Here is a 27517-nt window from a genome sequence, read left to right as displayed (position 1 = left end):
CGCTGTGGAACACGGGCTCTAGGCACAAGGTCTGCAGTGGTTGCAGCACGTGGGCTCAGCAGCAGCAGCATCTTTGGTGTTCTATGTCCTGGTTTATACTTCACTCCTACTGACATTTTATTTTTTCTCCTCTTGTTTTTCCTTTATACACTCCCATTCTTCACTTATTTTGTATTATCTTTTTAAAACACCACTTTAGATTACTTTAAAAACAAATCAGGGTCTAGATTAATAATGATTTTCTTCCACATTCTAGAAATGCAAATTAAGTTAGGGACAGTTTTTTTCTTCCTAAAGAGACAGAAGCAAAGTTTGTTCACCTAATTTTAAAGCTTCGAACACAAAAGACAGCTTTACTTAAATAACAAAAACAGAAAGGTAGGAGAAAAACAGAAGACAGTCCAAAAAGGCAAGAGAAACACAGTAAGTGGGATTCTTAAACTGGTCCATCTAATTATTGCCTTCCGAAAGGCTAAATTTCAAATTAATGGTTCACAACTCTCACTTTTCAGGTATAATTATCAAAATACTAATTATCAATGCTACATAACATAAAGAGCCCCAAATTCTCGACCTAAAGTAGAGAAATCACAGAACTGCCTTAAAATACAAAGAAAATATTTTTATTTGTATAACAAATATCCTAAGAAATGATGACATAATAAAATTAACATAGTTAAGTATGTCAAGACACAAATAGGTATGAAATGCTATTAATGATTAATCTTTCTTTCTCACCCAACCTCCCATCAATTATTTTACAGAGTATCTCGGGTACATTTCTGACTGAATCGTAAGCATGATGTATCCAGGTGATTCAATTATGAACTCTTTGAAAGGATGGTTCCTTCCATTAGTCCTCATTAACTTTCTTTTTTTTCTTTTTCTTCTTTTTCTCTGGACTCTGAAAATAATCAACAAGAATGCTTTTGAAAGAGCTGGAAATGTACAAGTGACTAAAAATAACTTTTCTTTATAAAAAGCAGTCTATTTTATTTCCCTTGAAAATAAGCTTCGAAGAAAGACTAAAATCTAAAAATCACCTCTGTGACTTGTAGCAAATGATATTCTCTTCCATTTCAGACCAAACCCATTTTGTAGTAAGATTCTAGGTTTGGGAAGTGGCTTTTTATAACATGGGAGTTCCAAACAGTGAGTTTTCTAATTGTTTCTCTTTAATGAAACCATTTTAAAAAATGGTTTTTAAAAGACTACCTGTTAATTTCTAACATACAGAGTAGAATAAAATATGGAAACTCTGCCCATGTCAACAAAATATTAATAATTAAAAACAAACATACAGCAACTGCTGTGCTGGTGCATGGCTCTTCTTCAGAAAGTGGTTCTTCCTTAACGTGTTTCTTTTTGTCCTTTTTCTTCTTCTTCTTCACAGATGTTTCCTGTTCTTCTACAACTTGTACTACTTCTTCTTCTGTGTCTTCTGCATCTTCTACTACTTCTTCTTCAACTGAACAAGTGTAAAAATACTACAATTAACATTCTATCAGGCTTCTTTCCCTTCAACCCCCTTTGAGAGTCTGTTTTTTCCCAACATTCCCTCAACTCTCCAATGTTTGTTACATGTAATTTAATAGTTGTAAAGGTCCTTCAAATATTTACCTAGTATAATAGTACTAACAATAAATGATAGTAAGCAACTTAATACCTCTGTAAACTCAACCTCCTCATTCTTTTAAAATTTAGTAATGTCTATCTCTTTTGACTATTTCTAGGGTTTGCTGATTTAACACATGAAAATTTATGCAAAATGGTTAGCATAAACGCTTAGCACACTAAAATAAGGACTCAATAATGGGTAGCTATCATTAGAAATTCATTGACCAAACACTTAGTACCTACTATATGCTAGGGCTTGTTCTAGACAACTGGAGATACAACAAGGAATAGCACAGATAAAAATTCTTGCCCTTATAAACCCTTTATTTTACTAGGAAACAGACCAAAAAAGAGAAAAAAAGTACACCATAAAATATTTTACGTAGTAAACAGTCCAAAGGATAAAAGCAAACAAAGAAAGGAGCACAAATGAAGGCAATTCCTGTGGACATTTTATACAGGGTAGTTAGGCAAACACCTAAAAAAGAAAAGGAAGTGAACAATTCATCTATATTGAGGGAAAATATCTCACATTAAGAGAAGAGCAAATACTAAGATCATTTCAGGAGAGAAGGGAAGTTGGTAGGTTCATGGAATAGCAAGGCGGCTAGTGCGGCTGGAGCAGTGACCAATGGAATAGAATTAGATGAGAAGGCAATGGGAGTGCCCTTGCAGCTGCTACACTAAGAACGGCAGTGATTGGTATGATAAATGGTTAGGTGCTAGAAATACTTTTCACATAGAATTAAGAGGATGTGCTACCAGAATCATAAGACAAGTCAATGTTAAAGGCCAAGGCAACTAGGATTCCCATTTATAAGATGGAGAATATCATGTAGAAACGGACTGGGAGTGGCAAAGATCCAGGAAGGTTAAGTTTGAAAAGCTTAATGAATATTACAAGTCAAGATTCAAATCTAATAATGGGTTTACAGTTCTTTTTGTTCAATAAGGAAAATGAAACACAGGGGTTAAATAACTTGCTTATGTTTTCTTCACCCAGGGCAGAAATCCACATTTGCTGATAGTGCTTTTTGACCTCTAAGCTATTTAGAAACTAAAAATTAAATCGGTAATTTCTTTAATGCTAATCACTCAACACAAGTGCAGCTATCAAATGGGGGAATTTACTTATCAACTTAAGAGAGCCTAGTTCACTGGGGAGCACCTGTTAACTATCACTCTGATGGTAGCTACCCAGTCATTACTCTAGTTCTTTCCATGTAACAGAAACAATGAAGCACTGCTGCATCAGTTCTATGCTCAACCAAAATATTTCAGCTACTAACTTAGAAATCACATACCTTGTTTTCTCTTTTAAGCTGATTCTCAAAATAGTTCACGTTAGAAATTACAGTTTTGATACATTTAATATAACCCTATATATTCAAAGAGATGCTTTCCCCCTTTCTCTTATGAAATATGATAAATTTAACAATATTTTAACTCCCTAGAGAAGATGGTTATTAATAGAATTAGCTTCCAATACGGTGGTTTCATAATAAAGTTCTATTGTATGCACTTTCCCCATTTTTCTTAATATATTTTTAATTGAAGGATAATTGCTTTACAATATTGGTTTGATTTCTGCCACACATCAACATGAATTAGCCATAAGTGTACATATACCTCCTCCCACCTCCTGCCCCTCTAGGTTGTTACAGAGGCCCAGTTTGAATTCCCTGAGTCATACAGAACTCTGTACTTCTTATGCAAAAGGAATATAAATGACATTAACAAAATTCAAACTAACCTTTAATTTTAACCTTGGCCTTTTTGGCCTTCTTTTCAATAACTTCATCCTCTTTGTCTACTTCTTCAATCTTGCGTTTTTTAGAATAGGTTGGTAGTGTGGAGTCACCAGAAGGATCGTAAGTCTTCACTTCACTGAAAGAGCCACAGAATCTTAGAAAATCTTTATAAATGCTTATAATCAAATTAATTCTAAAGAGATTTAAAGGAAATGGTCATTAGGTAATACATGAGCATACCACACTTTCATTTTAGTGACTTTAGGGAAGTTTATCAAAGTTAAGTCTCCAAAAGGTAAAGAGATGTCTACCTATTTTCTAGGGAAGTCAATCACACTTCAAGAGAACTGAACTAAATGAATTCTGATTTAGTAATCAATGTAGTAACTACAGCACAGAAGAAATATTCAATTAAAAAAGGAGAAAAATGGAAGAAATCTCTTTAAACCAAATGATTATACTAGAAAGTAAAAACTGAACCAATTCAAGTTTTAGGACACTGGGCAATTCAATGAAAACAAAAAAAGCGCCCTGAATCAAGTTTAATACAGAATACTCCATTCACACGATTGCAAGAGGCAGAGGAATAAGAAGGGATACATATGGATAGAGAGTCCCTAAAACCAAGATACCTGCTTTTGTTCTAACAAGGTAGAAAGAAATAACTAAAATATTCAGTGTCAAAAATGTGAACTAAATGTCATAATTGGCGTTTTAAGTCATAAGCAAAATGGCAGGAGAACATTAAAACAAGCTAAGGCATGTTTTATTAATCTGTCTTGTAGGCTCATAGCTGTTAACTTTTACAGGTTAAAAACATGAAACAAAGTAGTGACTAGGTTCTCCAGGGTCTACCCCAGGTAAACAAACGTGTTACTAAATTTTGTCACTGTTTTTTTTTAAAAAAAAAAAAAAAAAAAGAGAAACAAACATTCTTAAGGCTCTTGACACACGTTTTCAAATTGTTACCCATGTTCTATTTGCATCATCACCACCTACTTCATCAGTATGGAACTTTTCAAATAAGAACAAAAACAATTTTTTATAATTTCATAGTGAGATCTGATATGCTTCTTAGCTGCTTTTAAACTTTTGCCTTCTGACTCTTTTTAAGCAAAAATTAATCATACATGCTTCCCCCAAATACACTCAACTTACCTTTTATGTTCATATTTTTCTGCTTTTGCTAATGCTTTTCCTGTCCCACTTATTTTCCTTATCTAAGAAAAGAAAAATTATTAATGTTTCCTAAGGCATAATCTCTTAAAATATACACTAGTATGTCAATAATTTATTTTGGGGGCTGCTCTGGGTCTTTGTTGCTGCATATAGGCTACTCTCCAGTTGCAGTGTGGGCTACTCATTGCAGTGGCTTCTTTTGTTGTGGCCCTGCGGTGCATGGGGTAGTTAACCTCACAGCATGTGGACTGTCCCGGAGCAGGGATCAAATCCATGTCCCCTGCACTGGCAGGTGGACCTTAATTAACCACTAGGGAATCTCTTAACAGTAAGCAGAAATAGAATGTATCAATAATAGACATGCTAAAATGTATCATAAAGTAAAACTGATTTGCAGGTGAAATGAAAATGTACATAAGCTACAGTTTATTAATTTTTGACAGGTAACATTTCTACAATATGCAGAACATGATTCTTACCCCTCTATCTTCCAACGTTCTCAACCTGGCTTCTAGTTTCGCTCTGTTCTCAACTCCCATTGCAGAACTGGAATCCTCACCAAAAGCATCATACCGGATAGCCAAAACAGTCTTGGCTGCCAGCATCCGAGAAATCTAACGAAGAACTTGAAGTTAGATGCATTCAGACTATACTCCAAGTTGAGATGTAAAAAAAAATCACTCAAGTGTTTATTCATGAGAACACTACAGCTCAAGCATTGACTTTACGAGTCACTCTAGGATTTTTTTTTAAAGTCAGGAATTACAAATATATTGTAAACCATATTTAAGCCGTTTACCTTCTATCAGAACCTCTGTCACTGTATGATGGCTAACTGAAAAGATCTTGCCAGTAGTTCATGTCTAAAACTAGCTCAAGCCATTTTCCCATCTTTTTCATTTTTACTATGTGATATTAGACCTACATTATGAGGTCATAAACAGTAAGTATTGCCCCCTTTTAAGCTAAATAACATTTCATTTTACTGAATTTCCATTTATTTTTTTTATCACTCTGCTCTAAATTTTATAAAATTTCTGTTAAACTAGGTATGTATAAAATCTTGAAAGTACTTTTAAGCGTCAGATTCCTTCTCTGTAAAACAGACACTAACAACTTATAGGGCTATTAAAAGCATCCACCAAAGGCCTTTCCAGTGTTTAGCACAGTGTATGTGATATCATTTTAAAATGGGTCATGAACGTTGATGTTAAATTGATTTCCCGCCGCACAGAAAACAGATGGGCCATACCCCACCCCCGCCCACCAATGAATGGGAGTCTGGAAAAGTACTAAAACAGCAAACACTTTATCTTCTAACCTTTTCTTTCCGTGAACACTAGAGTTTAAAGAATTCACAATTCTCTATTTGATGAAAAAGAAACAACAAAGATTTATTGACCATTGTAGAGTAAGATCAAAATCATTTGGAGGAAAAAAAGGCCTGCGCCAGGAAAATTGTAACTCACCTTTCCTTTGTGTTTGGGGCTCGTCTGGCCTACAAGTGAAGCATGATAAATAAGACCGTACTTAGGGGTATCTCGTCTAGACTTGAGGGCTCTGAAGAGTGCCTTTTCTGCTCCAAGAATCTGAACTGTAGAAGCTGCATGTTTGGCCAAATTCAAAAGAGAACCTTCAAAAGAAAAGTAGTAACTTTGAGGAAAGTACTTCCAAATATTTGAAAGTTCTATGTATTATACAAAAGATCTACAGTCTAAGTATTATAGCCACAGAGTATATAAAAATCAGATATAATATAGGATTTTATAGTTAGGAATTAGCTCAAATTCCTGATACTTCAGCATTTGTGATTCCTCCATCAGCACCAGAAGCAGAGGTATGTGATGAATGTCTATGGCAAACTGGAGCTTATTTGTTTAATCATACCTATTTGCCTGAAGAGATGGTATTACTACCTCACATGTCAGTAGCATATCATGGGAGAGTTAAAAGTGTATTCACAGACATCATCCAATATAGCCCTGATTTTCCTGAGACTTATTTTAGACATGAAATATTCTACTCCTTTAGATATTAAAATAATAGGTAAATGAAAAACTTATTATTAAGGTATCTCAGTAAAACGATGTGATAAATTCAGGCTGAGGAGATATAAACACACTCAATAATCAGGCATCAAAAGCTGCTGCTTTGTCCGATATGCTGCACAGATTTTCTGTCAGAGAATATCAATATTAATAGTCGCTCAAGAAACTCAAGAAACATATATTTATATTAATCCCTGCATCTCTTCCTGCTCCAAATTTAGCTACATCTATGAAATTTCAGATGTAGACAACAAAACCAGCCCAGATGAGCAACCTAGAAGGTGAGGAGATGTGAATGTCCTATTTTTCTGATTAATGATGCAGGTAAAAGAAGCACTCTAGTTTAAACACTTTGATGTAAATAAAATAAATTCTCTATCAATAGTATATACCTGCACACTCGAGATATAGTGGATTTCATTCCCGATCACCACAATAAAGCAAGTGTTGCAATAAACTAAGTATACGAATTCTTGTTTCCCAGTGCATATTGAAGTTATATTCTTATGGGTAATCTACTTAGTATGAAATAGCATTATCTGGAAAAACAATGTACATACCTCAATTTATAAATGCTTTACTTTTAAAAACATGTTAAACATCATCTGAACGTTCAGGAAGTTGTAGTAACATCAAAGATCACTGACCAAAGGCCAACATTACAAATATAAGAATGGAAAAGTTAGAAATATTGTGAGAATCACCAAAATGCGACAGAGTCATGAAGTGAGCAAGTGGTGTTGGAAAAATGATGCCAATGGACAGGGCTGACACAAACTATGAATTTAAAAAACAAAGTATCTGTGAAGCACAGTAAAATGAGGTAAACCTGATTTCATTCTCCTATATTCATCCAATTACTCTAATTAACCAAAACAAACTTCTGACAATGGACCACCAGTGTCTCAGAAGAGGTAGTGACTAAAGATGCCTTCACTATCCGAAAGGAAATCAGGCATACAAATAAAAATCATCATTAAACACTTGGTCCTTAGTCCTCGCACATAAACCATTCACTTCTTTTTATTACCCAGATTTATCTTTAAACTCCAGTTTAAAAGAAAATAAGATCCTACCTAGAAAACAACTCTCAATACCCATGTTTACAAATTATATTAAAATCATCACCTGCATGAGCAATGAGTCGTGCTCCAACTAATTCCCCAACCATGACTGTAACATTGGGTGCAATGGCCATCATTCGATTTTGCAGATATTCATAAAGCTGGGTTCTATATTCAGAGATTTCAATCACCTAGTTTAAGAAACAAAATGAGTAAGTCATAAATAGTTTAAGAGTAAAAGCAGTGTAAAATTCACATGTCTAAAACATCAGAGCCCCAAATTATCATAGAGCAGTTAGTTGTACAATCCCAGGAAAATTAGCCATCCTTTACCTCAGTTTTCTATAAAACGGCTGCTGTGAAATTTTAACATTTAAAAATTAACCAATATATGTAAACCTAATACACTGCTTAAAAATGTTAATCAACATTTGTTTAAAAAAAAAACTCTAAAGGCTGGACATTTGTGTCATCCTCTGTGATTGTCATATAGCTATCTTCAAATGAGGGGTAAAAATTACAGGCTATACACATTCAGATACTGCTAACAATAGAAATTAACTAGACAGTACTCCTTTAACCTCATTTTAAGATATTTTTCTCCCTGCAAGTTTATAAGTCAAGACGGCATCAGATGAGGTAGTGACTGAACACCCTCATATTTATTTATCAGGTGAACAATACATTTAAAAATCATCACTGCCATCAGAAATTACAGAGCTGGTACCACTACCAAGAATTTCCCTATGTGCATAGTGTACCTGAGTGCAAAGGTGCAGAATGTTGCAAATATCTTCTTCCGAAACTTCGGTTCCCATAGATATCTCTGCAGCCGCTTTCACTTCAGCTTCAACCTCCTCTGGCAGTAATTCAGAAAGTTGAGCTGAGGCATAATTCTTCCTATCGCCTATGGAATGTTTGCAGAGGATGAGGGAGAATCACTCTTCAGTAAATTATATAAAATCCACCAAACAGTCAAAAGAAAAAGTAGAGATAAGCCAATGAAAGAGACGCCTGAACAAAACAAAAAGCAAACAAGTTTGACCAAGTAACTTTACTCATGTAAGGGCTTGATTTTAGAGATTAAATTAACTCATTTTATGAACAGTCCTCAGGTTCCTCTACTATATTACTATTATAGTAGTAGTATACGATTTAATATTAACAGTATAGATAGCAATACTATTTTTAATATTAATCACTATTGATGTATTTCAGGATACTTCCCAGTCACACAGTTGTCCTTATTAACGGCAACTTCAGTGAGACACAATCACTGTAAGAAGCCAGTTCAGGGGAGTGGGGAGCAGATAAATTGGGACCAACATATACACACTATGATATATAAAACAGATTACCAGAAAGAACCTGCTACATAGGACAGGAAACTACTCAATACTCTGGAATGACCTACATGGAAAAAGTCTAAAGAGTGGAGATGTATACACAACTGATTCACTGTGCTGTACAGAAAAAAGTAACACAATGAGTGTGTGTGCTTAGTCACATCCTTTGTGACCCTATGGACTATAGCCTGCCAGGCTCCTCTGTCCATGGAATTTCCCAGGCAAGAATACTAGATTGGGTTGCCATTTCCTCCTCCAGGGTATCTTCCTTGCCCAGGGATTCAAACCAGGTCTCCTGTGTTTCTTGCACTGGCAGACAGATTCTTCACCACTAAGCCACCTATACTCCAAAATTTTTTTAAAAAAAGAAGCCCAAGAAAAACCAACCAGTAGAGAACGATGTCCTCTACTGCACAGGCCACTGAAATAAAATTCTGTTTAAATCACTATTTTCAATACCTTAAAGGATAAAGTTACTCACCAACTTTCTGTAAACACTTGCAGTATGTCAAATTATCCGAAATAATTTTTCCTAACTCAGGGAAATGCCAGCCATACCATTCTCTACACCGCATAATGTAGTTGTTTAGTTCTTTATCTAAGTCATCTAACAGGGCTGCAGTAGATTAAAATGAAAAAGAAAACAAGAACTTAAAAGGGTTTTAAAAAACACTTGTGATGAAATAGTCCATCATCCCAAACAGAAACTCTGCACCCATGAAATAATTTACTCCTCATTCTCACCACTCCAGCCTCTCTTTTATCCCCTCTATGAATTTGCCTATTCTAAGTACCTCATAAGGGGAATCACACAGTATTTGTCTTCTTGCAAGTAGTCTATTTCACCCTAGCACAGTGTTTTCAAAATTCATCTATGCTGTACCATATACTAGAACTTGTAAGGATAAATAATATTCCATTGTATGCATATACCACTTTGTTTATCCCTTCATCTGTTAATAGGTATCTGGATTGTTTCTGCCCTTTAGCTGAATCATGATGCTATGAACATAGCTGCTTAAGTAACTGACTAACTCCTTTCAGTTTGGGGGGCATACACACCTAGAAATACAATTGCTATTTAAAGAAATGTTTAAAACTGGAAATTGTTGAGACTGTGATGTCCAAAAATCACCAAATGATTTATTACATATATAAAGCAAAAAAAAACCCACACCCATATCTTAAGGTTTTATCATTTTTCATGGAAAAAGATCAGTCAATCAGCTTACATTAATAGTGTAGCGTAATTCCTATTATCCCCAAGTAGTCAAATTATAATTAGTTTTCCAATTTTCAATTCTGCATTTCCCAATTTACTTACTAAACTTCTAGCTGGTCTTTTTCTTCCTCAACAATCATAAAAGATACAATTTTAATAGTAGGAAAAAACCACAATGAAGAGACAGGTTAGACCTCACATGTCCTATACTCACAAATTGCCTGAACAATCATGGTGTCCACTTTATCAGCACTAAATTTCAATCTGTATCGGGACAAGCTGGGGAGAAGGGAAAAAAATATGAATTACTAAAATAGTATCTAGGAAAAGCATTTAATTAACATCTTAAAAAAAAACCAACCTTTTACCCAAACCCATCTCTTGGAGTTACATTATTTTTTCTATATGGTAAAAATCAGCTAAACAAGAATATAACATCCAAGATCCCAAAGCACACATTTAGAAAGAAAACAATAGATCTGTCCTGTTAAAACCTACATTTCTGTAACATGAATTCATTAATGAATGACAAATAGTCCAAGTCATACTGGTTCATATGACATGACTTCTGCAGCATTCTTAATGTTTTATGCCACCAGTAAGAAAAACTACAGCAGTTTCTTCTCTTCATAAACACCCAAAGAAAAGAAAGCCATGGAACAATAATATCGTAAATATGGGTTTTCTTAATCCTGGCACTATTAACACAGAGGCCTGATTACTGTTGTGGGGGCTATTCTGGGCACTGTCTGACGTGCAACAACATCCCCAGCCTCAACCCAACTGCCACCTGTCTTCTGAGGGGTATCTGACTGCCTTAGATGAGAGTGACTACTGTGTACAATGCCAGTTAATCTTAATTTGGACCCTAACTCAATTTAGTTATTTGTTCTCTCTTAGGAATGTTTATTAAAAAGTTTTTCCTGACTCTTGTGCATTTTGCTCATTTATAAAACTCACTTTAATCCTTTCATTAATCTATGCTCATATTTTATTTATTCAAAGGTATAGACCTTCATTTATGTAGTATTTCTTTTTATTTAAAGTATTTTTATTTGGCTGCTCTAGGTCTTAGTTGTGGCATGTAGGATCTACTTCTCACTTGGGATCAAACCAGGGCCCCTGCATTGGGAGCACAGTTTTAGCCACAGGACCACCAAGAAAGTCCCTTTACTATTTCTTTAATATAAACTTGTCATTTTTTCTCTTTTGGCAGCATGTGGGAATTTACTTTCTTGACCAGGAATCAAACCTATGCCCTGTGGAGTGAAGCATGGAGGGAAGTTCCAACATGTCTTTTTAACTGTTAACATTTCTTTTGGATTACAAAGTTACATAGGATTTCAGTCTTTTACCCACAATCTTTTTATTCCACAAACCCTAATATTGTAGTGAAATTTCACTGAATGCCATGTTTTTCAGGAATACATATATCACAGCATAGCAGAAATGCCTGTTCTAATGGGACCTCTTGTTAAACATGATAGGTTAAGATGTTTCTCTTTGGCTCAAGAAAACATTGAATAAAAATCAGAGTAAAACAACACACACACACACAAAGCAGAAGAGAAAGATCATCAGCAGATGAGAAAGTTCAGGGAGATGCCAAGTAAATGGAGTAGCAAATGATTAGAAGATGTAAAACAGAGGGGGGAAAAAGCCCAAGAATTGCAGCATCTAATGCTGGAGAGGTAGAGAGTGCCATCACGAGGTTTAGAGCCCAGACAATGAAGCCAAACTGCCTGGGTTGAAATAAGGGCTTCATCACTTACCAGCTATTATGACTTTGTACATCAATTTCCTCATCTGTTAAATGAGGATACTATAACTACGTTCCTCTTTAGATTCTTGAGGATTACATTAGTTTTTGTAATATACCTAGAACAGTGCTACGTAATTATTAAGTAAAAATAAGATGACTATCTTCCAGTAAATCTCACCTGTGTGCCAACCCAAGACACATAGCTGTCATTTCACGTGGTTCTACCCCAGGGATTAATCCATCCATCTGTGAACGGATTCCTCTCATAAGTTCATTAACAACAGGACTGTGGATACAACTGAGATTCAGTTTTTCCTATATGAACAAGAACATTTGTATTAAATACAGAAACTTCTCCTAAATATTAAAACAGCACTGAGTTAAACATATACATTTCTCAGTTTCATAAAAGCAGTTTTGGGTATGTGTGTGGGAAGACCATTTGAACATACTGCTGGTGGAAGTCAAAAATGGCCTAAGCTTCTAGGGAGGCAGCCTATGTACATGAATCAGAAGCCATAATTAGATCTGGTCTCAGGTCCTTTCCCTACTGTCAGGGTCCCTGAGGTACATTCAAAATATGCACTAATGTACAAATATACATAAATCTTTATATACCTCATACAAACAGAATGAATCTGTCTTGCAAGCCTTCATTTTTTTCACTTTGTAGGGTATTTGCTGCTGCTGCTACTGCTGCTAACTCGCTTCAGTCGTGTCCGACTCTGTGCGACCCCGGAGACGGCAATCCACCAGCCTCCCCCGTCCCTGGGATTCTCCAGGCAAGAACACTGGGGTGGGTTGCCATTTCCTTCTCTAATGCATGAAAGTGAAAAGTGAAAGTGAAGTCGCTCAGTCGTGTCTGACTCTTCATGACCCCATGGACTGCAGCCTACCAGGTTCCTCTGCCCATGGGATTTTCCAGGCAAGAGTACTGGAGTGGGTTGCCATTGCCTTCTCTGAACTTCAAGAATGAAGGGACTATAAATCAACTATACTTCAATTAAAATAAGAAAAAAGAATGAGAGGTATGTTCATGTGCTTGCACTATAAGACCTATTGTAACTACTGAAAATCAAACCATCACAACTGGCTCCTAAAATGTCTTGCTTTTCATGTTTTGGGGCCTACCTATCCACTCTTTCTTTCCATTCTTACTTTATATTTAATTTTTGGCAACTCTACCTCCAGTAAAGTGTTCTAATAAACATATACACTAAAAAAGATATGATTCCATTTATATTGAAAGGAAAAAAGTCCCTAAACAAAAATATGGCAGGGTATATAGTGTTTTATCTGAGGTATTACTTATATATCCTTAGTTTTGACAATCACATTGAAAACCAATTATTACATAGCATAGGGGGAAAAGATCAAGAATTCAATCCTGAGAACTTAGAAAAAAACAATTCATTACAAAGGTCAGCTCTGATGACAAGGCTAAAGAAAACTGTAACTTTACCTTTATAACCCCTCCTAGTTTAGCATCAGCCACAGCTAAGGGTTCATGGGCTTCTTTAACTATTTTCTTCAGAACTTTCTTCAACTGCTTATTGATTTTGCCTTCCATTAGAGCTGTGAATGCTTGTTAGGAAGAAAAACAAAAGAGCTAACTCAAAACTTTATCTTCAAAGCTCATGATCTTATTTAAATTCTATAAATAAAGCCAAAAAGACAACACACTTCAAAAGCTGAATAACATTACTTCTGAAATGAAATGATAAACATTACAAACTTCACAATCTCATCTGATCTTCCCACCCTCATTTGCACTCCAGAACCAGGAGTTAAACCAGATCCAACATTCCTTCCCTTCACTCAATCCCTCTGAGCTCAGAATTACATGTTAAAAACAATCTGTTCTGTGATAGCAAATAGATTCACTCCCCTATGCCACTATGCATCAACTGATCTGATGTTCTGGATTGTGAAATACCATAAAAATCCTGTCACGACTGGTAAAAAGGACTTTATTCATTTTGAAGGTTCTGCCACATTGTAAGCATGCCTGAATGGAGGTCTTATCTTTGCCAATCCAGATGTCCCAACAGGCCTCTACTACTAATCAATGTCCAGTGATTGGGGAATTACTACTGAGGGCAGCCAATTTGATTTGGAGAGTGTTTTCATTTTTAGCAAGCTCTAAATGTGCTACTTTTAACTCTCACCCTTTCTTAGAACTGTACTGAGATTCTCTGGACCCACATCTCTTCTGGTATCTGTCTGTTTTTGGCCAAATTTAAAGTATGCCTGACAGAAAGTCTGTCACAATTTCTAAAAGGTCAGGCAGTTTGTGCTTAATCAGCCAGGTACTTGTTCTTTCCTCCTGACCAAATTTCCATTCATTTGAATTTCAAATCCATTTCATCTCGTATCTGGAAGATGAAAGGTGAGGACAAAAGTAATCTAGCCGGCACACACATCTCACAGAGAGGTCTTTACAAATAAGCTAAGATTCCAACTACTCCTGTTGAGTTCTAACAATTTACATATCGTGAAACCCTGACTCCTTTCTAATTTACATTTCTCTAATAACTGAAATCTTTCCTTAGAAGTGTTTCTTTTATAATTAAAAATTTGTACTCAATGTCCTCCCTCTAGCTCTCAATCTTTCCTATCATTTACTTTCACACTTTAACCTAACCTAGTGCCCTCTTTTAAGATTTCTTAAAAGTAAAAAATTTCTACTTTAGATCCTATTCTAACATTCACGATTATTTATCTTCTGTGTATCAAAAACCCTGTTAATCACTCTTCATAATATGTATTTTAAAAAGATGGTGTACAAAGATGGTGACAGGGATAAGGAGAAGCTGAATCTTTCCCTTTCTCTATTAGGCACTCTTCAGCATCCCTCAGCATCTTTCCCTTCATCCAAATTTAGGCTGGCCCCAAATTTTATTGTGGCTGTTTGTAAGACATGAAACTTCAAAGTGTGACCAAGACTAAAAATAAACCTTGCCATGCAAATAGCACATTTTAGCTTCTGAGACCAATATAAAACTGACATCACACCCCACACCCTTTTTTAGGCTACAAGTTTTAAATGTATACCCTGACACCTGCAATCACTCAGTTTCGGTTCTGTAATATCAAAACTGCCTTTTAACAAGGAGTGGGAAGTTAATTCCCAGGAAGGATTGTTCTAATAATAAGGTGATCAAGTTCAACTTTCTGGTAAAAATAGATGGGAAAAGGCATTGTAGGTTTCTAAGACCAGATTCCTGGCGGAGCTCACTACTTTCATTCATTTACCCAAAAATATTTATGCGCTATGGATTTGCCAGTGAACAACACAGCCTTTACCCTCATGGAATTTAGAGTGAGAGAGTTTGGGACTGACTTTAAATTCTCATCCAGCATGGCATTTTCTCCATTTATCTGACATTATTTTAAGGAATACCAAAAGCTCAGTAAGAGTTCAGTTCAGTCACTCAGTCATGTCCGACTCTTTGCAACCCCATGAACCGCAGCACATCAGGCCTCCCTATCCATCACCAACATGCTGGAGCCTACCCAAACCCATGTCCACTGATTCAGTGATGCCATCCAACCATCTCATCCTTTGTTGTCCCCTTCTCCTCCCGCCCTCAATCTTTCCCAGCATCAGGGTCTTCTCAAATGAGTCAGTATGAGATAACCTCTCAATCCCTGGTTGGGGAACTAAGATCCCACAATTGTGCGGTGCTCCCTCTCACCAAGGGCACTTGAGATCAGAGGTACAGCCCTTTACAACTCCAGGAGGAGTTATTCAAATCAGTCTATATGAATAATACTCCCCAGATTTGGAGAAAAGCTAACACAATTTCACTTGGGACATTACCAAAATTCTACTTATTTTTAAAACTGTGATGAACAGAACTATCTTAAAATTTTTTTTAAGTTTTTTTACATTTTTAATTTTTTCCCCAGGCCAAAATGACCATATTTATGCTCTATGGCTCTATGAGGCTTTAATGAATTGATCTATGCAGCCCTAGAACTATTTTAAAAATTGGCCCTCCTTCCGCTTACCCCTCTGCCAAGGTTGGGGTAGTCCATTGATATGCCAACATATTTCATTAGATTCCTAATTTTCACTATATAAGGGAACTACCCTTCTCTTGTGGGGTGAACAAAAATTATTTGGGTCAGTCAAATGAATTTTACGGCTTAACTGTTAGTCATATTCTTCCTTACGATCTTTCATTTTCAAAATATAGCTCCAAGCAGTCAGCTGACTTGAGATACAGAATTCAAGCAACTGAAAAATTCATGATTAGTTTTATATTCAATCTTCCTGTTTTCCCTAGCATTAAAAGAACATTAGAAAACCAAGTGCTGGGTTTCCCTGGTGGTTCAGTGGTAAAGAATCCTCCGGCCAAATGCAGGAGACAAATGTTCGATACTTGGTCTGGGAAGATCCTACGTGCCAATGGCATCTAAGTCTCTTCACCACAACTACTGAAGCCCATGTGCCCTAGAGACTGTGTTCTTAAATAAGCACAACAAAGACTAGCCCCTACTTGCTGCAGTGCAGCAACAAACACCCAACACGGCCAAAAAGAAAAAAGAAAAGCAAGTGCCTACTGCCAAGCCTACTTAAGTAGGCTCTACTCTATATCTGCTGTCTCATCACTAGGACTAGTTGAAAGCTGTAACAGTCATCACCCATTCTTCTAAATCATAAAAAAAATCATGCTCTTTTAGGGAAACTCTTATGTATGCTTCTCCAGTTTTTGTTTTAAAAAACAAAAACTCACAACGACCTCCCACCTGTATTAGTTTTCTTAAATCTTTTAATAATATTGTGCTTTTTTTTTTTAACTTTAAAAATGTATATACCTGGAGAGCTGCCTTATTATTTCAACTCCAAATCCTAGCTCTTCCCAACTTTATCACTGAATTAAAAATATCAGAAACTCGTGTACTTGACATTACCTTGATCCCTTGTAGAACAGCTTTTACTGAATTGTGCTTCAGCATTACGCTGTTGGGTTTCCACAGGGAGATCAACTTAACCACTTCTCACCTCTCATCACATGTGGGGGAAAAACCAGCCCTATAGTAAAAAAAGCTAACTCAATGTTGTCTCAGTGGTAGTGACGAATTTGAGTTAGATCACTTAAATTCAGTTTCAAAAAGAATGCATCATTGACAACATTGAATAAGGTTAACTTAGGCAACTAAAGCAAACAATTTCTTAATAAGAATAACAAATTACCAGTATTTAAAAAACAAAAAAGCTAGTCTTTGATTTTACCTGCCAATGCCTCTGCTGTATCCTGAAATTTCTCAAAATGTTTCAGCTTTACTCTAGAATTAAGGGAAAAAAAAATATGTTATGAGGGCACACTGATTTTGCAAATGCCACATATTTAGGAGAAGAGGTAGTAGACTGCTTCCAAGGTATACACCAATAAAAGAAACTTTCCTGCCACTGCATATTGCTGTAAAGGTAGACACTTCATAAAATAACCAATTTCTCTAAATGCTAGGCTAGTAACATTCAGAGAACTATTACAGATATTACAGGCTTTGGAAATGGCAACCCACTCCAGTACTCTGGAGAAGAGCCTGGTAGGCTACAGTCCATGGTGTAGCAAAGAGTTGGACACGACTGGGCGACTTCACTTTCCTTTCCTTTAGAACAATAGCAAAAAAATATCCCACCGTATCTAAACAGGAAAGATGTTGAAGCTTCAACATAACTTCTGTTGCTTAAAGCTAGACACAGATGCCTTTTACTATATAGGATAGAAAAAGTGTAAGGGTCCCTCTTAATTTGAGAATCTCATGACACTGATTTGTCCATTTAGTACAAGTGCCATGAAAAAATAACTGTTAGATCTAAATTTTGCTAACCTCACTTTCCCTACTCCTCCCTATTCACTTATGTGCAAGGCAACATTGTTTTATATCAAAACAAATACATTGTTAACCCATTGTTGTCTCAGTGGTAGTGACGAATATTTGAGTTAGATCATGCGAATTCAGGTTCAACAAGGATACATCATCGACAACAATGAATCAGGCTACTCAAACAACTAAACCATATAGCCCTTTAAAAGGGAAAAACAAAACCAGTCTTCCACTGAGTCTAAAGCAGTATTATCTTCAGCAATACTGTTCCCTTACCTAGTTGGGGAACATCCTAGTGGCACCTCAAATGCACACTTAACAATACAAAGATTTTAGGAAGAAAGCGGTTATTTCACCTTATTCTACCTCAACTCACCACCAATTTCACTCATCTGAAGTGGCATCTATTCATATCTCTATATTTGCATAAACACATATATAGCTGTACAAAAATGCAATCATGTTATATGTATTACTCTGAAGCATAGTTTTCCAGTACACCATGTTTCTGTAATAGTTTAGTATGACATCTCTTTGGGTTCAATACTCTAGTATCTTCAATACTCAATACTCAAAACTCTTAAGTAGTTTCCTTCAATTCTAGTGAGTTTTTATTAGCATTAGCAGATGAATTATCAAATATGCTTTGGCATTCAAGGACACAATCAAGAGATTAGTTAGGTCCTTACTAAGGACCACGTTCACCAAATGGGCTATTTTACAAGGTGGTGAAACAGCCTTCTTGACTCTACCTTGAAGAAAAGCCAGCTTTCTCCCCCACCACTCATTTCTTTATCTGGGTATGAAGATTATCATACTCTATTTTCTTGTCCAGAGACCTTGGGGAACACAAGCCTGTCTTTCTAGGATTTATAAGCTAGTTACTTAACCACTTCAGGGTGAGTTAGAAAATATTAGCCAAGAAGAGTAAATACACTAGGTTCAAAAACATCTGAATATCACTAAGAGAATCTGTAAGTTAAGTCTATTAGCAGTCCATGCTTTTTTCCTTTTTGGCCACACCTTTTTGCTTGTGGGATCTTAGTTCCCCAATCAGGGACTGAACCTGGGCCCTTGGCAGTGAGTGCTGAGTCCTAACCACTGAACTACCAGGAAACTCCCACAGCCCACGCTTTTGACAATTATTACTTTAAACTTTATACTTAATTCACAATCAATTTACAGTTTAAAACATCTTACAAAATAGTGATTTTGGGGTGCTTCCAATCTCATCTGCAATTAACACAAATTAACTGAGACAGCCTATGTTCCAGATAAATTAGATTCTTTACTAATTACTCCTGAAGCTGAGTTCAAAAAGTTATGGATATATTATATGAATGAGGGGGACACAAAAACTCGCAGAACAAGGCAAAAACAAAAACAAACACCTCTAAATGTTAACTGGTAAGTTCTTAGTTTCATGAAGACTTACATTTTATTTGCTTTCTCTGGAGTTTCAAATTCTTTCCATAAACTATCAACTTCTTGAAGTTTCTTTTCATTTAAAACCTGCAAATAAATGGATGGAATTTAAATCGATTTGGATATTTGTTAAAAAACTTTCTATTTTTAGAGAGTCCCTTGACCCCTTCACAAAGCCTATCATATTCACAAATCAAAAAAATAAAAAATTTGCCTACTTTCTACAGAAAATTTGTTATTATTCCTATGATCTCCCTAATATGAAATTATTAAGGATTTCTCTAAAACTTAGATACCATTAGTTCTAAGACACATTCTGACATAAGAAATTTTAACATGGGAAGGGGAAAAAGGGGCACTTTTGCCTATGAAACATAGTCATTAACATTTAGGTATATATTCCTCAAGACTTTTTGACTATGCTGCATTGTATTAAGGTGTACTTTCGGGAATCATGCTATACACTTAACATATCATGGACGTAATTCTAGGTTTTAACAAGAATTGCACTGTATGAATATAACATCATTTATACCCTTTATGTATTTGTATATGTATACATGTATTTCTATAGGACAAATTACTGAAAGTGGAGTTAAACGATCATATAAGAAATACATGTTGACACATGTATTGTCAAAATGCCTTCAAGAGCTTCTAACAGTTTCACTTCAATCAAGGATGAATGTAAGTTCTTATTTTCCTCACCAATACGAGGTGAGAAGTCAATTGTTCAAATATAAGCTAAGGTAGTATCAGTCCTAAAATGCAGTTCCCCCATATTTAACACCTTGAAACTGGGATGTCTTACAACTGATAGAAGGTCAGATTAATCAGCAGTGTAAAATAATGGCATATTATATTTGATGAGATACAATATTATCGATATATATATTTTGCACGTGTTGTTTTATGGAAAGTAAGCTGATCAATGAAAAATTATGCTTTACTGCTAAACTACATTTCATCAAATCCTTAACATCACAGAAAATTTATAGAGTAAGACTTATTTCCCAGTTATAGCCTAATACATATTTCATGATAAAACATCAAGAAATTTTCTGTCAGAGTGGCAAGATGATTTTAAGGATCTGCATTGTTTAAATTTAACCCCCAACAGAGTCGAACCAAATATATTTACAGAAGTGGAAAAACAGGAATCAGAGTAATGAAGTAGTAAATGCAAAGCACACTTTGTATTAAAAAATTACGAGCTGTGAACTGTTCTATTTTTGTCATGAAAACTTTAGAACCCAAAGACATTTCATCAAATCTCAAGAAAGCACTGAAACTTGTAATTCAAAGTTACTTTTTTGAAATAATTCACAGAATAGTTGTGGTTTTTGAAAATAGTTCACTCAGAATGTGATCTACCATACCCAAAGTCCAATGATTGCTCAGAGGATATGCACCACCAAATAGGGGATATGACTCATGAGTAACACTGATATTTTTTCTAGTTGAAAAGCAAGTATACTTGAAGATAATATTTCGATAACAAAACTGACATATTTAAGAGATATTATCAGTATTCACTAAGTTAAAGCACCAAAGGAAATGTAATGAAATCATGTTAATTGATGACCACTCAAAGGTCTTCAAACAAAACCTTGGTTACAGTTATGTTCCCATTTGTGGGCAACATATTGAAACAAACGAAGTCTGAACAAAAATAAAATTAGGCTACATTTTCTGTTATACATCTGTCTCAAATTTTAAATCATTCATTTTCAGACAAGGAAATCTGAAACATTAGTATGCAAAATTCATTTAGAGTTTATCATTTTGAATTAAGATGGAATGAATAGCTTAGCTATTGTTACCACTAAAATCTTTAGCACTGCTGTTATATTATTTTACTATAAAAAGCACTACATGTACTTACTTACATTTATAAAAGTGAATTACATAGTATGTAATTATAGTCAATAAAGCTGGAAAAATACATTGCTTAGTAATCATGTTATATAGGAACTTTGGTAGTCACATAAAAAAGACTTTGAGCTCCTCAAAAAATAAAGGAATACACAACATTATGCTACACAGCAGCACTGTACAATGTGACGAATTAAAATTAAAAATTCCATTTCCCCAGCTTTACCAGTCACATTTCAAGTGCTACATAGCTGAATCGAAGAAGGAATAGTAACCCACTCCAGTATTCTTGCCTGGAGAATCCCATAGACAGAGGAGCCTGGCAGGCCATGGTCCATAGGGTCGCAGAGAGTCGGACACGACTGAAGCGACTAAGCACTCACGCGCTACCACACTGGGAAGCACAGCTAGGAAAGATCTGGGATAGTAAAGGATTGGGATAGTAAGGCTTGAGAATGTTGAGTCTTATTCTGTGTGCCATGTGACATAAGGAATACAGGCTTGAGTTTTTGCAATTATCTACAAATACTAATTCTTTTAGGTACTGTCTCTGCATTTATATATAACTTTATTAAGGAGTAACAATTTTTTAAAGTTTTAAATTCTTTTTGAACCACTCTGTATATATGGATATGCATTTACTGGGTCATGATATAAAATGTATTCCTTAAAAAAAAAGTCTGAAAAAATGTTCATAAAGGATTCTCATTCAAGGATGAATTTTAGGCAACCAATATATTAATAATTTTATACTCCAGCATTTTGAAAGATCATACAAAAGGGAGTTAACAACTCTGTATTGCATATTTACACATAGATATCTCATATACAGTAAGATTCACCCCTTTAAGGTGTACAATTTACTTTTTAGGAATTTTCACAAAATTGTGCAACCATCACTTATCCAGAATATTCTGGAAGTCTATTTTATTCAGAATCAGTAACTGCTACTAATACTGAATATTTATAAATGAAGCATATTTCAATATATTCAAGCCTTTAGTTATTTCTAATATTGGGTTACATTACAGAAAAAAAAATTTAACAATTTTGAACAAAACAACCTGCACATAAACATTAAAAACTGCAACAGAATACTCAAGACTCAGTTTTATGGAGAGTTCTCTTTATTAACAGAAATAACAATTCATCATATGACTTTATACTTTATGACCCAGATCTAGAAACCATACAACTGCTAAGCCAATTCCGCCCCACCATTAGAGGCAACTACTAACAGTGCAAAGTTACCCTCCCCTCTTAGCATCCAGATCGGGACAGTACACATTAACATCACTTTAGATGAAATTCATCCACAGACACTGACTCAAAATACAATAGACTGCGTTGGCTAAGAGAATTTGGGGGCATGTGCAGAAACTCTAAGAATTTAGAAAAGACTGCAGGAAGCTGGGGAAAAGCTTAATAGAGCTGTTGACAGACTCTAAGGCACTTAAGTCTCTTAAAATTGCTAATATTACAATCTCAGACAACAATAATGAGAGGAAAAATAAGCAAAATCAGCTTTGGGTTAATTATCTTATTGGTTTTCTTAAAAATAACAAACATTTACTTTAACATGCAAACAGAGGTATATTTTCAAATGTCAAAAGAATCTTGGAAAAATAAAATGAAAAATGTCCCCAAGTATTTTGGTATATACCCTTCCAGACTCTCTGCAACCACACATAGTTTTAAAATTCATAACCATACCACATATTTTATCTAGCACTTCTTTTGCCTTGTCAGTACATATGAAAATTTTTTGCTTTGCTCTATTCCTAGAGCTCTAGTGCCAGGCACGTGGGTGGCACCTAATTTACCTCATTCTTCCTAACATCTCAACAGCATCGTACTATATGCACGTCCCACTGTTCAATTATTTTCTTGCTGATGAACTGAAAGTTAACCTTCCTTATTAAAACAGCGAACTCAAATTGGTTACCTCCAGCTCAGATTTCTTCTCTGGGCTTCAAACTTGAAAGGACCATTGTATTTCCAAGTTTAACAGACAGCGAAAGCTTCACATAGCCCGAACTGGAACTCTATTATCCTCCCCTCTCCCACCCCCCAAATCCCTAAAACTTTTCTTCCCTTCCCTACCTCCACACACTCAACTTTTTAAACGCAAATCTCGCATACTTCAAAATCCGTCAGCCAATCCTGTCAATTCTACCTCCTATTCTCCGCAAAGAAACTTCATTAACAAAGTTAGATGAGGTCATTTCTCTGTTAAAACCTTCCAATCATTCCTCAAAACTCTCAGAACCGGTAAAATTCTAACACGGCTCCTGCTCACCTATCTGGGCCAAAACCTTTTACCGAACCCGACGCCCCCAACAGCGCAGCCACGTGTTCAGTGAAACATGCGCCTCCCAGGCCCAAAGTCTTCCCCTTCCTTTCAGAGCAGGGGAACAGAAAAGGCACCCACGCGATCCTGAACACTGTCGTCCTCTCCTACAGCTTTCCCTCTCATCTCCTGCCCAACATCCGCCTTCCCCCTCCAAGAGCTCAATCTCCCACCGACCTTAAAGATGGCGTAGCCGACGGACGTTTCGAACAGCACCAGCATGGTGAGGACGGGTCAGGGCGCTGCGCGGCTCGCCGCGAGCTCTCCTACCAGTGAAAAAAGACCAAATCTACGGTCCCCAAAGGCCCGTAAGGCCGTAGCCGGCCAAAGACCAGCCTTCCCGCAAAGAAGCAAACCACGTTGCCTAAACGTTCCACACCACACTACAAGCAGAACGCCCGAACAGGAGAGTTCCTCGCTAAGGCTTCTGGGACATGACCTCACTTCCGCCAGATGACGTACCACATAGGACGCCCTGACTTCCGGTGTGTTCCCGCCACAGAGAATCACAAAAATATCGCGAGATTTCTCCCGAACAAAACGAGCTTTTACGCTGTTGCTGCTGCTGCTGCTAAGTTTTCAGTCGTGTCCGAGTCTGTGCGACCCCATAGAGGCAGCCTACCAGGCTTCTCCGTCCCTGGGATTCTCCAGGCAAGAACACTGGAGTGGGTTGCCATTTCCTTCTCCAATGCATGAAAGTGAAAAATGAAAGTGAAGTCGCTTAGTCGTGTCCGACTCTTAGCGACCGCAAGGACTGTAGCCCACCAGGCTCCTCCGTCCATGGAATTTTCCAGGCAAGAGTACTGGAGTGGGGTGCCATTGCCCTCTCCATTTACACTGTTAGACTCAGGGAACTCTGAAAGCGAAAAACTTCGCTTCTGATTACTGATTTTTGAACTCCCATATATGATGTATTTTACCTTGAGAGAAATGCGGAGCTGTCTCCTGTGTTTGCCTTAAGCAACTGGAATTTGGGAAATGCTAGCCACTAGACTTTACTCCCCGATCGCCCTGCCTTGATGTGAAGTCCTCAGAGTGCCATGACTCTCAGTTTATCTGAAAACGCTCATAACCGTAATCTTCTCTGGCCAAACTGATTTTTATAATCTAGATGTTCAAATATATGTAGGCCATTCCCATACTGCAAGGACTCTAGTATGCTTAGACTTTATGTCCCTGTTTTAGTATAATTTGCTTTTCTGGGTCTTTTCAGTTTCAGTACCTCAGTTATTCCACCAGTGTGGCTTCCAATAGGAATAAAATTTCCTTCCCACTTCCCAGGCCCTGTAGGCAGATTGCTTATAAATGTTCAGTTGCAACATGTTGAAAGGTTTTCCAGTAGTCATGTTTGGATGTCAGAGTTGGACTATAAAGAAAGCTGAGCGCCGAAAAATTGATGCATTTGAACTGTGGTGTTGGAGAAGACTCTTGAGAGTCCCTTGGACTGCAAGGAGATCCAACAAGTCCATCCTAAAGGATATCAGTCCTAAGTGTTCATTGGAAGGACTGATGCTGAAGCTGAAACTCCAATACTTTGGCCACCTGATGCGAAGAGCTGACTCATTTGAAAAGACCCTGATGTTGGGAAAGATTGAAGGTGGGTGGAGAAGGGGACAACAGAGGATGAGATGGTTGGATGGCATCACCGACTCAATGGACATGAGTTTGAGTAAACTCTGGGAGTTGGTGATGGACAGGGAGGCCTGGAGTGCTGCAGTCCACAGGGTTGCAAAGAACCGGACACTACTGAGTGACTGAACTGAACTGACTTGTGAAGCTAAGGTCCAAATCCTAAACCACATCTTAATATGGGCCCAGGCAGACCATCAGCTGGCATTTACCTTTGACATTACTATTTCTGTTTTAATTTCTACATTCCTTGCCTGCAGGGAGCTTACTATTTTTTCAAAAATAAGATCTATGTGTGTTGTTAAACAATTATAAAATTCTAAAAGATAAATAATTTTTGATATACCTACTACATACTAGATCATATATTTTGTTTTGGTCATTCAAAAACATGAAGTACATAATCCTTGCTGTGAAGGAGCCTGTGATTGGTGGAGAAAGACAATTAATACAATATAAAAATGATACAACAGAAGTAAGCAAGAGTCTAAAGCTCAGTCTTGCCTCTTACTACTTATAGGTCTTTGGGTCCTTGAGTAAATGATTTAACTTCTTTGGTACTTTTTTTGTGTGTGTATAAAATAAGAATAACATTTACCTCACAGAGTTTTTGTGACTGTTAAATAAGATAATATTTTTGTTTGACATAAATGCTCAGTAAATGGCCTTTGTTACCATGCAATTCAATTAAGTTAAAATAATAATTCAGATAGACTGGTGGAGGGAGATGTCAAGAAGGAAACTAAAGAAATGTGAAACTAAATTGACACTGACTGCTTCTACTAAGGATAAGCGCACATACTGCATCCCCCTGATAGGAAATAAACATACACACATGAAACGGAGCAGGACCATATGGTGCTTGCCCCCCACCGTGTCCTCTGCCTGCCTTTTGCCCGTGGAAAACTTTAGTCAAAGAATAAGTTTAATCAGAGAAGTGAGAAATGCTGAAACACAGGAAAACCAGCAAAGGAGACTAAATAATAATGCAGTCGTTAAGCATGGTCATGGATCTTCAGTTCTTTCTCAAGGGCTGTAGATAATATTCTGAGCCATATCCTGTGAGCTGTCTTATGGATACTAAAACCTCAGGTGGAGAAGTTAATTACCTGATGACCAGACTGTACCCAGGACCTGAGCTGCCACAATTCTGAGAATTGACTGCAAAGAAATGGGAACAAGTGCACCCAGGAACTAAAGATTAACTGTACCTAAAACAACCAAGATGATGGTAGTCAGACCAGTGATGACCAATTTGAAGATGACTGTTAGACTGTGCTGTTTCTGCATGTAACCATCTCCCCACGCTCTGTCTATAAAAGTTCTCACCCTCTTCTTGTGGCCGGGTGGGGGTGCGGTGCAGGGCAGAGTCGGCCTTTGGACAGATGTCTGTCATCCTCCACCTGCCCCTCCAGTTGCTGGCATCTGAAATAAAGCAAACTTTCCTTTCCACAATCTGACCTGTTTACTGTCTTTGAAGCAGCAAGCAGCCGGACCCCCCATGACTACCTTTCAGCACATACACCACTTTGCACGCTGGAAAAACAAAAACAAAACGGGACAAAGCCAGGATCCAGCTCTGGATCCCAAATTAAATGAAACCTTGAGCTGTCCTATAATTTCCTGACTCTCAAACAAAAACAATTCTGTTTTTGACTTTTGCAGTGAGACTATCTGAAGACATGAGGGGAAGCTTTACAGATAATCGTGTGAGAAAATTGTTATTTTTCCTCTATTTACAGATTGTTAACGATAAATTTGGCAACTTTTTGAGTATTTTCCTTTTAATATATGTTTGTTCATTTATTCTGGTTTGTTTTGTGGTGAGCCACCCTTTTAAATACTGGCCCCCTTAATAACTTCTTGGCAAGTAACATTTTTTTTTTTTTCTAAATTACTTTCTCCCTAGTCTTCTTTTGGCAGTTTCAGATTCCACTGAGAATTCCAGGTGCATTTTACCTATAAGATCTGAGTACACTGCATTGCCAGAGAAGGGAACCAGTGGGCTATTTTCACTAGACATAATCTTGCTGACTCCTGAGTTCACTCTCATGTGACAACAGAGTTTACTTGGACTAAATCTCTGGGTTTCTGGTTCTGTGTTTCTAGTTAGTGGTAAAGTCTGGATGTAGTTCTGGTTTTGATTTGTGTACAACTGGTAGCAGAAACATTAAATCTGGCATTTAGTTGTTTATGATATAACCAGTCTACGCCAGATGGCAGACAGCCAGAGGGAATCTGGTCATGATTGGGTAGCAGAAGTCAAAGTATCTTGCTTTTTCTGTTTTTTGAGTTTTTTTTTTTTTAAGTTCTTGTTGGTTTTTCTATTTGTTTGGTTTGGCACTCTGTATTGTTTTTCTTGTTTGTAGGTCATTATGAATTAAAGAACTAAAATTAATGTATCTGTC

At 36.6% G+C, this 27517-nt stretch overlaps 1 protein-coding gene and 4 non-coding genes across 5 annotated transcripts; all 5 read right to left on the bottom strand.

Moving 5' to 3' along the window:
* Window positions 1-705: 705 nt before the first annotated feature.
* NOP58 (NOP58 ribonucleoprotein) lies at window positions 706-23880 on the bottom strand. Its single transcript, XM_068967918.1, has 15 exons — window positions 23658-23880; window positions 19266-19342; window positions 17232-17284; window positions 13452-13573; window positions 12168-12304; window positions 10442-10506; window positions 9487-9621; window positions 8421-8566; window positions 7724-7850; window positions 6017-6180; window positions 5027-5161; window positions 4527-4588; window positions 3371-3504; window positions 1302-1468; window positions 706-904 (listed from the first exon to the last, which is right to left on the bottom strand). Exons 1-15 carry the CDS (start codon window positions 23700-23702, stop codon window positions 854-856), a joined length of 1620 nt encoding a protein of 539 aa, XP_068824019.1. The 5' UTR covers window positions 23703-23880; the 3' UTR covers window positions 706-853.
* LOC138077332 (small nucleolar RNA SNORD11) lies at window positions 7496-7579 on the bottom strand. Its single transcript, XR_011144778.1, has one exon. It is a non-coding gene; the product is annotated as a small nucleolar RNA SNORD11 (small nucleolar RNA).
* On the bottom strand, window positions 8282-8367 carry LOC138077333 (small nucleolar RNA SNORD11B). The gene has a single exon (XR_011144779.1). It is a non-coding gene; the product is annotated as a small nucleolar RNA SNORD11B (small nucleolar RNA).
* Window positions 17050-17136, bottom strand: LOC138077320 (small nucleolar RNA SNORD70). The gene has a single exon (XR_011144768.1). It is a non-coding gene; the product is annotated as a small nucleolar RNA SNORD70 (small nucleolar RNA).
* LOC138077321 (small nucleolar RNA SNORD70) lies at window positions 17910-17998 on the bottom strand. Its single transcript, XR_011144769.1, has one exon. It is a non-coding gene; the product is annotated as a small nucleolar RNA SNORD70 (small nucleolar RNA).
* Window positions 23881-27517: the final 3637 nt, after the last annotated feature.

Source organism: Capricornis sumatraensis, chromosome 3, assembly GCF_032405125.1.
Source record: "Capricornis sumatraensis isolate serow.1 chromosome 3, serow.2, whole genome shotgun sequence".
In the NCBI taxonomy this organism is placed as follows: domain Eukaryota; kingdom Metazoa; phylum Chordata; class Mammalia; order Artiodactyla; family Bovidae; genus Capricornis; species Capricornis sumatraensis.
This window is presented reverse-complemented; position numbering and strand designations above follow the sequence as displayed.

What these genes read in the sequence shown, in the direction of transcription:
- NOP58 (XM_068967918.1), bottom strand. Translation starts at nt 23,702, where the DNA reads ATGCTGGTGCTGTTCGAAACGTCCGTCGGCTACGCCATCTTTAAG. An exon ending in TACAGCAGAGGCATTGGCAG is followed by an intron (nt 13,574 to 17,231) that starts GTAAAATCAAAG and finishes CTTCCTAACAAG; the next exon opens with CATTCACAGCTCTAATGGAA. An exon ending in TTCTGCACCTTTGCACTCAG is followed by an intron (nt 7,851 to 8,420) that starts GTACACTATGCA and finishes TTCTTAAACTAG; the next exon opens with GTGATTGAAATCTCTGAATA.